At 41.4% G+C, this 15,556-nt stretch overlaps 1 protein-coding gene and 1 non-coding gene across 2 annotated transcripts; one reads left to right on the forward strand and one right to left on the reverse strand.

Annotated features, from left to right (window-relative positions):
• Window positions 1-227: 227 nt before the first annotated feature.
• DNAJC5B (DnaJ heat shock protein family (Hsp40) member C5 beta) lies at window positions 228-13,117 on the forward strand. The gene is made up of 4 exons (XM_035126352.2): window positions 228-352; window positions 3,947-4,160; window positions 6,723-6,894; window positions 10,775-13,117. The coding sequence occupies exons 1-4, from the start codon at window positions 246-248 to the stop codon at window positions 10,867-10,869; spliced, it is 588 nt and encodes a 195-aa protein (XP_034982243.1). The 5' UTR covers window positions 228-245; the 3' UTR covers window positions 10,870-13,117.
• A 2,057-nt stretch (window positions 13,118-15,174) lies between these two features.
• TRNAY-GUA (transfer RNA tyrosine (anticodon GUA)) lies at window positions 15,175-15,265 on the reverse strand. Its single transcript is given in 2 exon segments — window positions 15,175-15,210; window positions 15,229-15,265. It is a non-coding gene; the product is annotated as a tRNA-Tyr (tRNA).
• Window positions 15,266-15,556: the final 291 nt, after the last annotated feature.

The raw sequence follows: 15,556 nt of genomic DNA on the forward strand, positions 1-15,556 counted from the left end.
AGCAGCAACCACATAATAGTTCAGTACCAGGCAAAATCCTCTGTATTAAAGCACTTTAGTACACATTTAGAAAATGGGCAGCTCCACACATGGTGAATTGGTTGGCTATATTCATTCACTGTGGAGTGTGAAAAAGCATACGCAGGGTATTGGCGCATTTTTTATTTTCATATTTCTCTTGAGAAACATTATCCCTGTGGGCATTCTTTATTGTACATTAGATTTCTTGGAAATGCTTTAATAAGATGGCTGAACAAAGGCAGCGTGCTTTATCTACATCAGGACAAGCGCTCTACGAACTTCTGGGTCTTGAGAAGGGGGCATCCCATGAAGAAATCAAGAAATGTTACAGGTATTTATAAAACTTCTAGCATAACCTATGTGATAGTCATTTCACCACCTCCCCCCCTCAACACACACATATTCACATACATTAATATCAACCATCCTTAACATCACAGTTAATTTCCATAAATAGCTTCCTTTTGAACCCTTTCATGAACACAAAGTTTTCAAACTATTCCGTCTATAGTTTTGTGGGATCTTAGGATATTCAGCTTTGAAGCCTGCACATGCTTAAATTAGGTTTTTTTCTCTACCTCTGATGAAACTTCTACACTGTAAAAGCAGCTGAGCATTTTCCAGCCCCAACCCACAACAGATATTCACTGTGACCTCTACAACTCTTTCACACACCCACAAATCTTGCAAACAATGTGAACAATTAACTTACCACTGTTAAGAGAAGGGTGATTATTGGTAACATTTTCTAGGTTGCTTAATGGCACCACTGCAATAAAACATATAAATGAAGTAAAGGCGCAGCATCAACACAATTGCTTAAAAATAATAGTTTCCTAACACGTATATAAGCCAAGCTTAATTGCAGCTTCTGGATTTGTTACTTCCACTCAAACAAGGGAGAAGTGAATCAAAAGCAATTGGGCAGTGTACAAATAAACCATGTTAGGTCAGCAAGATTATAGTGGCACGTGAACATGGCTCCTTATGTGTGTAGCAGGGGTAGCTAATGTGCCCTTCAGTTTTTTTGAGTTATTTTGACTTATGGTTCCCATCACTATTGACTATGCTGGTCAAGGCAGATGACAGTTGCAGTCGAAAACATCTGGAAGGCACTGTGTTAGAAAATTATTATTATTATTATTATTATTATTATTATTATTATTATTAATACTCCACCCATCTGGCTGGGTTTCCCCAGCCACTCTGGGCGGCTCCCAACTGAACACCAATAACAATAATAAAAAAGCAACAACATCAAACAAAAAAACTTCCCTAAACAGAGCTGCCTTCAGATGTCTTCTAAAAGTCAGATAGTTCTTTATTTCTTTGATATTGGAAGGGAGGGTGTTCCACAGGGTGAGCGCCACTACTGAGAAGGCCCTCTGCCTGTAGCTTCACTTCTCACAGTGAGGCAACTGCCAGAAGGCCATCAGAGCTGGACCTCAGTGTCCAGGCTGGACGATGGGGGTGGAGACACTTTCCTTCAGGTATATTGGGCTGAGGCCGTTTAGAGCTTTAAAGGTCAGCACCAACACTTTGAATTGTGCTCAGAAACATACTGGGAGCCAATGTAGGTATTTCAATGTAGGTGTTATATGGTCTCGGTGGACACTCCCAGTCACCAATCTAGCTGCTGCATTCTGGATTAGTTGCAGTTTCCAGGTCATCTTCAAAGGTAGCCCACGTAGAGCGCATTGCAGTAATCCAAGCAGGAGATAACGAGAGCATGTACCACCACGCCGGTGAGACAATCTGCGGGCAAGTAGGGTCTCAGCCAGCGTACCAGATGGAGCTGGTAGACCTCTGCCCTGGACACAGAATTAACGTGCATGTTGGCTACTCCCGGTGTACAGCATTGCAACCCTTCCAACCTTTGACACATAAGACATAGCCTGTCACTATGGCTGACCTTTTTAAGTAAAACTGCAGGAGGTGTGCTTTCTTTCTGCTTCTTCTGTGAATAGCTGCACTCTCTTGTTCCTTTGAGCAGATTTGTAAAAACTTCTCTGGTAGTAAAATATCCTGAAGGCTTTCCTTGCTGGTCTCTACAGTTGCATATATAGGTAACCACATGGGTAACCATATTTGTGGACTCCTGCTTTTTAGTCTTGGTGTTGTTTTCACATTGGAGGGGCACAAAGTTTCTCTAATCCCTAAAGGAGAGAGTTGTCATGGAAGAATGCAAAGTGAACTGAATTTTATTTTGTGTTGTACATGAATAGTGATGATTTACATAGCAATCTATGGTAAAACTGACAGTGGTGTTTTATCCATCTTTATTAGCAATTACAGGTTAAAAACAAAGACTGCCTCTGAATAAAGTGGAAATATCAAAGGGATTCACACTTAATGGAATAGTTGTAAATACTTGCAAGACAAAATGATGAGTCAGACACTTGGATTTCATTTAATTGATCCTTTAACTTATGCTAATTGGATTCATGAATCTAAAAACCTGCTGCTGAACTAACCAGTTGGCAATGCACTATAATAATTCTATAATACCTGACTTCAAATTTCCTACTGTTATTAGTTAGCTTGGTTCTTGCCAGAACAAAGCCACCTATTTTATTTAAATGTCAAAACCGTGGTGCTCTTCCAAAGGAAGAGTTAGCATTATTTTTCAGCGCCAAACTTTAATAGGTTACTGTAGATAGCTGGGGCACATTGATGCATCTGCAAGATCACCTTCTCCTATATACACTTCTCCAATCATGTGAGGTGGGGGGCAGGTAGGGAAAGGGCTTCCTAGGTGTTGGTGTCCTGATTATGGGACAACCTCTTCAGAGGTTCACTTGGCACCATATTTATGGTCTTTTCTGCATCACTTATTTCGCAGGTGGGATGATGATGTCATCTTCTTGGGGACTATTTGCCAGTCTTCTACATGCCAAATAAATAAGCATTTCTCAAAGAAAACCCTAATTAATAAACTAAGCACAGGAAGAAAAGGGGGGGGGGAGAGATCAGGCCAGTGTCTCGGGTCAGTTCTGGACCCTCTGCAGGGCTGAGGGTGCCTGAACATACAAGCCCTGCTCATATTTTCTTCCATCCAAGGGCTTACTTGGCAGATGTGTTCTGAGAGGATGAAGTTCCTGAAAGTGTGTATGTGGCTGATCTGTCTGGTTTCCTGGCAGGTCTTTGTGTACTTCATGCTTAAAAACAAACTACATTCTGGATTTTGGGTGAGTTGGGGTGTGGGTGTCTCACAAGAACAGGGATCTGAGAAGTCAATCACTTCTACTGCCACTAGAGGGCACCTTCTAATTACAGTACTTGTTTACAAGAAGTCAAAAGGTAGATTATTAGCCTTCCAAAATCTTTTTTTAAATGTCAACAGTACAACAAATCTTATATATGAAGCCTTTTTTGTTTGTTCATAATGGGCTCCAATGATCTCTATATCCTGGTGCCACATGCAGGAACTTTCTTTCTCATTGAATTCTGGCACGAGTTGTCAGAAATGTCCAAATGCCTTTGGAACAGTCAAATGCATGCATGCATTCCAACATTACCAATACGTGCATTTTGCAGATACTCACAATGTCTTCTGGTCAATTCTTCACTCATATTACTGAAATCTCTTTCTTAACATGTGCCACTTATCCACTAAGGATTTTTAGACTTCATTTAGACTAGCAATCTACCATTATCCGTTCGTATGTGAATAACAGTTTTGACATAGTCGAGCTGCCTGGATCCGTGCCTAAAAAGTGTGGGTCAAGCGGCAAAGCGCTTGGACCCATGCTTTCTGGCACCAGAGAAGCAGAATTGTGGACGAGCCCTTAATCTAGAATAGATTAAGTCTGCATGTCCTGTTCAGGAAAGAAATTTGCTTCCAAGTTTCTAATGTAATCTTTTTATCTTCATCTTTTTCTTGCTGTTCATCAACGTTTTCTTTATCATTTCTTGCCAATTTAAGGAAGTTGGCCCTGAAATATCATCCTGACAAGAACCCCGATAACCCAGAGGCTGCAGAAAAGTTTAAAGAAATCAATAACGCTCATGCTATACTAACTGATGGCTCCAAAAGAAACATATATGACCAATATGGATCACTAGGGCTTTACATCGCTGAACAGTTTGGTGAAGAAAACGTCAATACATACTTCATGCTTTCGAGTTGGTGGGCAAAGGTTAGTACTTGAATGCAAAGGTTTGCTCAGAGTATTGACTCAGAGACACAGAACCTTTGCTTTTGTTTGGTCTATTCTTTCTGTTGCAACGTTCACAGGACCTGACAAGCTTTTCAGAGTTCTAGTAGGTAAGTCAGTCTAAAACGGGTTTCAGTATCGGACTTTGTTGAAATGGCTGGTGCATTTCAAGTGTTTCAACAAGTATTATAAAAGTATAATGAAGCACGCTGTCAGGAAAGTGCTTATTAAAGGATGTTTCCCTGTCCCTTTCGTTTACTAATTAAATATGCTACATGCCACTTTTATCGCCTCAAGAAATTAATTATATCTGAAGCTGGAGCTCCAGGTTAATTTTGACTTTCTTTTCAGTAATGACTAAATGAAAATGACTCATAGCTCAAAGTGAAAAGCCCTCTTGGTGTGACAACCAGCTAATAAGTTATTGCAGTACAAACTTAGCCATATTCTAGGCTATATATGGCATAGATTATGTGGAAGCAATAGTAATACATAACACCATGTATGATTATGGCACACCTTGGGTGCCTTGTGAAGGGCCTGGAAATAGGAAGTTGAAGATGTGGGGAGCAAGAGGAAGAGAACAGTACAAGCTGAACTAAGGGAAATGAATCTTGCATCTTGGATGACATCAAAGGCCTTACTCATTTGGTTTGTTATGTAATTGTAAGAATTTGGCATTTGTGGGTGTACATATCACAAACATTAGCATTTGAATTAGGGTATGACCAAACGCATTAGGCCTAAGGCATTAAAAAATGTGCTAGATCTCACACCTAATGTGTTATTCTTGCAGCTATTTCTAGTTACAAAGTATTTGGGCCAGAGGAAATTGTTAATTTAAATAGAACATAAGACACATGAGACTTGCCATTTTGCAGAAGAATGAGTTTTCGAATAAATATTATGTCATACCTTTATTTTTACTTCTCCACGAGGTATCCTCACACTTTGGTTTTACCAGATTACTCTCATGAGGGGATTCCACCTTATGGGTCTCCCAATCTTTTATAGCCACATGATTGGTAGCTATTTGCATATGCAACTTTCCCCACCATTGAGAAGTGGTCATAGGGAGAGTTGCTGAATTTCTGCCTACTATTCAGCTATTAAAAATATAAAGCCTTTAAAAGGCATCAGTTCTAAATACTGTATAATCAGTTTCAGAACTGTCACAACTGACACTTCTTTCTGTTAGCACAAAGGGATTCACGTCTCCCTATTTCCATTCTGGGTACCGTATTTGTTGTTTAATATGGGTAGTATTCGACTAAGGAGAGTAAAAAGGTAAAGGGACCCCTGACCATTAGGTCCAGTCGTGACCGACTCTGGGGTTGCGCGCTCATCTCGCATTATTGGCCGAGGGAGCCGGCGTATAGCTTCCAGGTCATGTGGCCAGCATGACAAAGCCGCTTCTGGCAAACCAGAGCAGCACATGGAAATGCCGTTTACCTTCCCGCTGTAGCAGTTCCTATTTATCTACTTGCATTTGGACGTGCTTTCGAACTGCTAGGTTGGCAGGAGCTGGGACCAAGCAACGGGAGCTCACCCCGTCACAGGGATTCGAACCGCCAAACTTCTGATCAGCAAGTCCTAGGCTCAGTGGTTTAACCACAGCGCCACCTGGGTCCCATTGAAATTAATGGACAGAACGTAGCCATGTGCATTAATTTCAGTGGGTCTTCTCTGAGTAAACCTAAGTTGAATAATACCTTAATGTGCCAGATTCAGCTACCCTGATCTGCTAGCATGAGCCAGCAGAGGGATTCCTGCTAGCAAAACATGGCTCCCCCTCACCCCTACCCCCCAATTCACTCTGAAGTATTGGGATAACCTGCAGAACAGCACATGGGAGGAGAGGAGAGATTGTTCCATCAAGCAAGCAGAAATGCTTGCACTGATAGAACAATCTCCTTAACACTACGTTGAATTCCACTTTGTATCTTTATTCATAAATGTGTTTTTTATAAATAAAAAAACTTGTACATAAATAATAAAGCAATAATAAACCATTGCGGTTGTTTTCTCCATAGCTCCATGAGATCCAGCCATGCGGGGCTAAAATTAGTCTAGCATTTTGTTTTCTACAGTAAAGACAGGTGTTTAGCCAAAAAGAAGCATAAAAAGAAGCTTTCAAATAACATAAGTATCCAAGTGAGTCATCAGTTTACATGCCTAGGTTAGAGTCCAGTATATCTTGTCTTGTTTTATCCTCGTTTGGGACATATGCGCTTGTCTTATTCAATTGGCCAAAATCAATTCAATTGGCCAAAAAAAATTTTTTTTAAAAAAATGATCTACTAACTCTATATTCAAATACCTCACAAATTACTCACATAAATATGGGTGGAGGGCATGGTCAAGGGCTTCATCGGCCTAGGGCCTAGCCATTAGTACCTTTTGTGGACTTATTTACAAGGCTACTCTAGACCAAACACCAGGCATTTGCACAAGACAGGTGAACAACCATGTGAAATTGTGGGCATTAGGCTCCCATTCCTATGTCTGAACACATTTCCCTTCCTCTTTTCCGCTTCCTCTAAGGGCCTGTTTGCAATCTGTGGCCTTTTGACCGGCTGTTACTTTTGCTGTTGCTTGTGCTGCTGTTTCAACTGCTGCTGTGGAAAGTGCAAGCCTAAGGCACCAGAAGAAGATCAAGAATTCTGCTTGTCTCCAGAGGATCTAGAAGAGCAAATTAAGACAGACATGGAAAGAGGTGCTTATTATTGTGGGGATGTAGATACATTATTTAACAACAACAACAACAACAAAAACACTGTTATTTTCTCAAATACATACCCTGGGGTTTCACTCCAGCTGTTTAGCTTTGCGTGGTGTTAATTTGAGAAAGGATACTAACTTGAAGGAAGTGTTAATTGAATTCTTCTCAACCTGCTGTACAGGTTACTTTAAGTGCTCAGTGGCGTGTGGCTGCTTGTTAATGTCACTGTTAATTTCTCTGTGGGTGTTTGTCCCTCTTTTCAAACTAAATATCTTTAGGATGTTAATTTCTACAGGGCATGGGTTGCAGGACTGCTTTGGGGACTTTTTCGCTGCAACCTGGCATGACCTTTTTTTCTTAAGAGAGTCACTGTGCCTTGGATGGTAAGAAGCAAAAGTTCAGCAGGTGCAGCCCCCCTACTCATGCTCGAAAAGCTGTACCTGTGGAATTTATCCTTCTCATGCACTTACAAAACACATGATGTTTCTGACAGGCAAAAAGCTGAATACAGACTGATTTTCTCAATGTTTGGAAGCAAGGAGCTTTGCTGTAATGTATTGCTGTGGGGAGGCTGCTGAATTAGAAGGGAAACACTCACCCTCCCCAGTTTGAGATGACATTTAACACTGCTCATTTTCAGTGCCTTTGTCTTACCAATAAGAGTGCCATAAAACGAATGCCAAAGAATCTGTTAGATTCTAAAGTTCATGGAATATTTTTTTTTAAGAATTGCTTTTGCTAGCTAAGAGGCAAATTGGATATTATAAGGAAAACATGTGTATGGGGGGGTGAGTTCTCAAATAATTATTTCCCTTATAATACTAATATGCATGCTGAGAAAAGGTCATGTGTGAAGGAAACTCCACAGGTATATAGGATTGTATTTAATGTTGTACACACATAGTTCTGCTGATGAAACAGGACCTCTGTTTCCTCTCTTCCCCCTATGTGCCCTCAATACTGTGCTGGAGGGTCCCCCAATCACCTGGAGCTTATTTTGGGGTTACGCTGGAGGTGCTGAAGTGGACAGGAGAGAAGAAACTGTTGTGCCAGTGGAGCTGCAATGTTGGATGTTGACCATATGCTTCCCTCGCAGGTGTCTCCTGTGCAGTTTTAAGACAGGCTCTAAGAACAGACATGAACCTAGCTAGGGCAGAGAAGGCCATTTGCAGGAGAGCTTGCAGCAAATGTTACACAACACTGCTGCCTGTCCCCTGCCGTACATCCCTCCTGGATTCCCCATTATTTCAACAAACATGTTGGGACTACATTTTCACTAAGCCAGCGTCATGTTTCTGTTTTCACCATTATTCCATTGTGACTCGGCAGTCATGTTGCTGAGGGGAGTGAGAACTCTTCTAGATAGCTATCCTAAAGCTGTCTCTTTTGAACTGAAAAAAATGCAAAGCAACTTAAAATCTAGCACCTGCCTGGGGTATTACATATTACAGGAAGAACAGGCTGAAAGAACCAGGCAGAGTAAAAAAGAAAGAATGGGGCTGTGTGACAAAGATTCCCAAGGAGACTCAGAGCCTTTCATTTCTTCTGATAATATTGAAATATATTTGCTGCAGCTTCACAACTATATGGGGGCTGCCCTTTCTGCATTTCAAGCAGCAGTTAAAAGCACAGAGACTTTTTCAAGAAAAGAAGAAGTGGAAACATTAACAGAAGGCGGAATTAAATGACCACCAGAACTTTCACAGCATTGATTCTGAGATAATAAATTTGGAGAGGAGGGGGAAGACCCAAACGCAAACATATTCAGATCTCAGGCTATTTACATAAACATGATGGAAATTATAGTGTTTCTTATTCCAGGAAATCAGATTTGTCCACTCTTGTCTACATCTGAACATGTAATAGCAAATTATTCTGCTGTAAGGAAGGAGGTGTCATTTCAACTGAAACGGGAGTAGAAAGAAAATGAATTTTAACCAATACAGGCTGATGATGGCAGAAACAATGTACTTGATTGAAAATGGTGAACCCTTTGCAGGATGCTAAGAGATCTATCTCTTTACCATGGGATTTATTCCTGGGTGTGAGGACTGGCCATTGCCAATTTGCATCTATGTTTTATTCATTTATGCAAAATTTCAATTGCCTAACACTGAAGCTGAGATAAAACAAATGTAGACCAGGTGGCAATTTTAATTTGTGAGAAATTCAAACTTGAATGTCCTTAGAATTCAAGTCCAAATCTTTCTGAAATATCAAGGATGAATTCCTTTAGGATAGGTATGTTCTCTACCATGAGATTCAGAAGACAGCTGTGACATATGTGTGGTCAAACCTTGCCCATCCTGGCAAGACAACTAGAGGGGGACTGGCCAAATGGGCAGAGAAGCTGATTAATGCTTCCTTGAGAGTGGGAATTGTACACTATAGTTTGAAAACTGCAGTCCTTCATCTTAAGCTAAAGAAGCCTCCTTGAGACCTTACTTTATTGTACAATTACCAGCCAGTATCCAATTTTCCAGTTTGGAGAAAAGCGCTTGAATGTGCGTTGTATGACACAACTCCAAGATTTCCTGCATAAAAATGATTGTCTTGAACCATTTCAGTCTAGCTTCTGTCCTGGTTTTGACAGTGGAATAACCTTTGATTTCCCTAGTGGATATTCAATCTATGCCATGAAGTAGGGCACTTCCAAACTGGTGTTTTATTGCATGTGTATACTGTAATATGTTATTGACACATTACTGCATTAACAGTGGGTTTGTTCTGCTTCAGTTTGTTCTACGATGCTTCCCCAATGCTACGGCATCATTGCTGTCCAGAGGGACCATAGCTCAAGAAAAGCAGGACAAAAACAAACCAGAACATTTGTAATATTAAAAACAACAGGATTTCAGCAGGAAGTTGTGGAACTTGCACTGAATGAAAATGAAGCAGTGTGATTGTGCCAAAACCTTTGCAGGTGCAAATAGCCTTGAAAATGAGGCCCTGTGTGACCGCCCTAATAACATCATGAGCACAAAGCTTCATGAATGTACAATTAAAAGGATGCCTGCAGGGGCCCCTAGAGGTGATGACTGAATCCCTGATGGTTCTAGTGGACCTCTAAGTAACTTTTGGTACTATCAACCATGGTATCCTCCTGGCTCATCTTACTTGGTACAAGATTTTATAGTATGGTTGGTCCGTCATGGAGAGTAGTGCTGGTGGACACCTGTCTGGCCTTTCACCTATATGGTGTCCCTCAATGTTTCATTTTATCCTCTATGCTAATTTTCATTTACATTAAAATTCAGGGAGGGATCATCTGGGTCATGCCTGTCACCGATATGCAGATAGAGTACAGTACCATCTCCTTACTGTCTTGGTTGGGAAAAGCTGTGGAGGTTCTGAATTGTTGCTTGAAAGCAGTGGTGCAGGTTGCTTGTGGGCAAATAAATGGAAACTGAATCTGGACAAATGTTCTTGGAGTGCTTTCAGACATGGGGCTCCTCATGCTACTAAATTATTGCTGTAAATTACATGCTGGCTAGCTGTCTGTGGGACTATCTGGGAGAAGGGGGAGTACATGGAAACATCTGCAGGGATTAGGGCTTAACTGAGAGCCGGGAAGGAGTGGATCTTCCAGATCCTAAATATCAGTAAGTTTCCAGGCTCAGTGGCTTCATTCATCTAAACTCTAGCCTTTCTGAAATGAACTTTATTGTTGTCCCCTCACTTAATGTAAGAATTTAAGCAACTGCTTACTCCTCTCCCAATGGGACTTTAAAACGACTAACCTTGGTTGACTTGTGCCTATATATGATAGCTGTCATAGGTGGGCAGGTAGCCATTCCTGGCTGAAGGTCAATTTTCCATACCTTGCACAACAGATCAGAGAGACTGCTAATGCTTTATTTCTCCTTTGTTTTAGATGGGGAAACTCCAATTCTGCTTCAGCCGACAAATGCAACTGAGAAAACCCAGCTTATTGGAGACAGTCGTCGCAGCTACCACACCGATTCATAAACTAGAAGCCATTGGAGTCTGGTGGTCACCAAAGAAGTTATGGATTGTAAAGTACTGTTACAACATTTTCATATATGGCACTAGGACTGCTGCACTCCTATGCATACTTTGGTGGAAATAAATCCCACTGAAGTCAGTTGAGACCAGCTTCTGAGAGAACACGCATAGGATAACACAGTAAGAGCGTATCTGAGCAAATCAGGTGTGTTTCTGTACATAAATGCAAGGAATATAAAGTGGGAAAGAACCATTTTTTAAAATGAAGATGCGTGCTAGAGATATCAGACATATAGAAAGCTGTTCTAGTGTCATGTGTGAAAATGTCCCTAGTCTTCTGCATAATTGCACCTGATTTGTACTTTAAACAGAGGACATAGTTTCTTATTTAATCCTAGGAGTGTTAGAATTTACGGCTCATCCAGACTTCCATTTGCCCTGCTGCTTCCCCTGAGAAAACAAACAAAAGTGTGGTGAGCCCTTGGTAGACCTGTCAGATTCTTTCTGTAGTACAGGACTTATGAGCCTTAGTGTACCCCCCCCTCAAAAAAACAGAACCCTAAAATCTTTTCAGAGCCATGGTACATTTCCCTCCATCCTTTTAGTTACTGGGAAGAGGAACCATTGTTCCATTTGGTGAATATATGTATGTGTAAAGCGAGATGCAAGGCTTAAATGATCTTCTCATCCATGGAAGATCATTGTTTGATTCTATCAGCTCCTTAGAAGAAGAACTAGGCACCAATTCAAGTAATACATAAAACTGCTTTCAGGTCTGCTGGGGTTCAGTTCCAAGCAAGAATTGACTTTATTTACTATCCAGTTAGAGACTCCCAGTAGACACTGGCAACTGTAAATAGTTCAAAGATTGTTGTATTTCTCTTCACCAGTTGAAAAGCCTGCTCCATATCCATGCATCGTCCATCGATGGATCAGCAGGCTACCTTTCAGCACAAGCCATCTTTATTGCAAAATAAATTGCAACTAGCAATCCATAGTTTTCAACCCTGTATTCACACTTGATGCATGCATGGCAAATGGGAAGTACGGTAACATAACTTACACATACACAGCTGTGCTCACAAAAACATCCATGCAGCCCGATCTGAAGTGTGTTTACTTAGAAGTTGAATTGTAGTTACTCCCAGATAAGTGTTCATAAGTACACAGCCTGATCCCCCTATTCTGCATAATCTATCAATTTCCATTTATCTTATGTATGTGAGCAGTCCCTGTCGTTAATGGTTTTGTTTTACCCTAGGACCTAATAGGTGATTAAGGGCTTCATGTTCCTTAAAGACTGAAATTCTCTAGCCATGTCATAACCTTCAGATAGCGAAAAGGACAAAAAAGCAAAACAAAACCCATGTTGCCTGGAGATAGTGAGAAACCTGGTAAAGAGGCCATTCCTGGAGCATCCTACTCCTTAGGGAATGGGGTTGAACCAGCCCTGCTTCTATAACCTATATGTAAGAATGCAAACAAGCACTGTTTAATTGTGACCTGATAGCTGAGTTTTATTTTGCAATAGAAGAATATGTAGTTCAGTGTACATACAGATGTGTCAGTTGAGAGCTGGACTGTGCATGCATGGAAGAAGAGCATAGAAGCAAGTGTTTCAGTTGATGAATGCAGACACAATCATGGCTACAACCTTATGCACACTTAAAACTAAGAATTTACTTGTGAATTTGGTGAGACTGGCATCCAAGTAAAATGTGCACAGGATTAGACTGGAAACTTTGTTATTCATCTGAAGAATGGAAGGAAACCAGAACAGGAAAAAGGCCAGAATACTACCTTGAGAACAAATATAGTGATAAGTGTGGAACCAATCAGTTGTTACAGTTGCAGTCTTATCGTTTGTAAGAGGTCAAGAATAGGATGCATTTTAGATATTCTAAACTCAGTATTTGATATGTTAGTAGTTATTTAGCAACATCATTTATCATTCATCACATAGCTTGGCTTGTTTGTTAATCATCTGTGTTGATGTGTTCACTATTTCAGAAGCACATCAAGTGACTGGTAACAAATGAACCTTGCATAACTGGAAATATAAAACAAGTTGTCTCCATTACATTACTCTATACTTCTGAATTTGTTGCTGTACTCATTTCAGAATGTACTATGTACACTAATGTTGACTTGCTGTCCAATATATAACATGAACAATAAAGATTGTAAGTGTTACACATGCACCAACTGTTCTTTCCCCCTGCTAGGAAACATATTAAATATACTTATAAACGAGTCTCTTCCTCTATTTCAGAACATTATCTTGTTCATGTAAATGACACTATTTCTCCTTGAGTTTCAAAGCGTTTTTGAGTTCTTCATGCTTTAGACTCTGTTCAGTTCTCTGCTGCCTTTTGCATCCCTTCTCTCACAATCTCTGATGTCTACTCCTGCCTCTTGTTATGCCCTTTCTCATGTAGACTCATATGGCATCATTTAATTTCATTTTCTTTGTTCTGCTGCTTCTCAGCCTTAGTTGTCTTTTCCCTTACGTTATTTTTGTTCCTATGTTGGAGCCAGTCAAGACCTCTGGTGCAAATCTTATTTTTAATTTAAGTCAATTTTAAGTCTGCAGGCAAGGATGCGTGGGAGATGTCCCCCTCCCCCCAGACTCTATAGAGCCAAGCATATATTTGGTGCTTTACATAAGATACCGATTTGAAAAGAGGAATAACTGCTTAAAATATCCAAACTGCCAGTTTTTAGAAGGTAGTTGCCAGAGCAACTTGTAAAATGAGGTAACCATGTGCAGCAATGAATTGCTCAAAATAGCTCCCAGTTTACAAACAGACTCAACCCTGTGCAAATTATGGCTGGTGAGTAGACAGTGAACTAGTGTTGTTGTTTAAGGGGCAGCGAAAAATCACTTGCCTGTAACAATGAACTTCTGTATTATTGGGGAAAGCAATGGACAACTTCAGAGCTTAGCCGAGCCCCAGGGATTTCACATCTGGCTCAAGCTGTATTCTCTCCTATGGAACTTTTGTTTACGGTGCACCTTAGCTGCTTTTTCCCAAGGGCCAAACTAGACAAGTTGTTCCCTTTACATAGCTGGTTTTTAAAATAAATGGCTAGTGTGCATGAGGATCAGACCAGATGGGAACCCTTTGCCCCTGCCACAGCTCTAGTTGGAACTGGATGCACACACCACACCTGCTATTCACAAAGGGAGAAACACTACTCAAGGGTGGCCACACCATGCCTAGTCTAGTCCCAAGGCAACCTTTTTGAACCCAGGAACTTCTAGACAATTCTGGACTACACTTCCCACCAGCCCCAGCCAACATTGTCAAGGATGATGAGAGCTGTAGTCCAAAATCTCTGGACACCAGGCTGACCTTAAGGCATGGCCTAAAACTCAGAAGAGCTTTTTAACTCTGCCATCACCCGTGCAAGCAATTGGGGCACACCTCTCCTCCATTTCCTTTCCACCCACGTGCATGGTCACATGAAGTTTGTTAAAAGACTCGTGAACCATATAAAATGAAAAATGTCCTTTTAAAATCATTTTTAAGGAAGCAGCAAAATACATTTCCCCCCCAGTGCCTGTAAAAGTATGCAACGAAAAACCCTGATTCAACTTTATTTGGTAAAATGAAAACCTTTCTGACCCCAAGCCCCCTTGTGCTTGTTTTATAACTCTGTCCTAAAGATAAACCAGCTTGACCAGAAATTTGAGCCTCTGCAGCAGAAGCTCAGATCATGTTAGTATTAATCATAGGCAGGGCAAGTGGAGATCAGCCCAGTACTGTACTTCCACGACGGAAAAAGTAAAAAGCCAAACAATGAACCTTAGCGATGGGGCGGGAGGCGCAATAAAATAAAATAAAATCCCGCAAGCCACCTACTTGAGCTTTTATTTAAATAAATTGTTTTGGATTGGTGTTTTCATTTACACCACGTGGTTAATTGGGAGAGGGTGCGTGCGTGCTGGGACGAACCTGGAGTCCAGAGGTGGAAATGTTTGCTGCCACCTGCCACCTGTAAGCTCAGCACTGAGGAAATCTGCTTTCTGCACAGGCTCAGAGGCGCCATTGCTCACCACTGTTCCCCATACTCCGGGGCCTAGCTTTGCTTCAATTTAAACGTCGTTGGCAAGCGAGATCAATTTAACACCCAACGCACTGAAACAACACTGCGACCATTGCTGCCGCTAACGCTATTTTCCTTCCCTGGAACTTACCCGTAAATCCGGTTTCGTGATTGACATTTTCCGAAATGGAGGAGCCATTGCATTCTGTTATAAAAATATTTTAAAAGTGCGAGGAGGAGAGGGAGGAAAAAAGCGCCTCCTTCGAGCCGGAATCGAACCAGCGACCTAAGGATTTCAGTAGCCGAGCACTCCTACAGTCCTCCGCTCTACCAGCTGAGCTATCGAAGGGACTTGGCAAGCAGGTTGTCAGAGAAGCTAAAGAATGCATGCTAAAGTGGCTCGCTGTAAGCCGAAGTTACGACAGCATGCAGGAAGCGCAAGGTGGCGCTGGAAGACGCAGGCGTGCACGAGTTCAAGTGCATTCAAAGCCCGCGAGCAACGCCAGCCTTTGCAACTCGTGCACGCCTGCGTCTTCCAGCGCCACCTTGCATCGTGCACTTGAAACTCTTAAATGCTACCAACTGGTGTGGAGAGGGGTGGATCCTTCTGCGGATAGGGGGACAGAGGAACTAGCCTATT

The sequence above is a fragment of the Zootoca vivipara genome, chromosome 8 (genome assembly GCF_965207765.1).
Source record: "Zootoca vivipara chromosome 8, rZooViv2.hap1.1, whole genome shotgun sequence".
In the NCBI taxonomy this organism is placed as follows: domain Eukaryota; kingdom Metazoa; phylum Chordata; class Lepidosauria; order Squamata; family Lacertidae; genus Zootoca; species Zootoca vivipara.

Bases quoted from the DNA above. Each gene is read 5' to 3' on its own strand.
- DNAJC5B (XM_035126352.2), top strand. From the start codon at position 246: ATGGCTGAACAAAGGCAGCGTGCTTTATCTACATCAGGACAAGCGCTC. The intron at 353-3,946 runs GTATTTATAAAA...TGCCAATTTAAG, and splicing joins GAAATCAAGAAATGTTACAG to GAAGTTGGCCCTGAAATATC. The intron at 4,161-6,722 runs GTTAGTACTTGA...GCTTCCTCTAAG, and splicing joins TTTCGAGTTGGTGGGCAAAG to GGCCTGTTTGCAATCTGTGG.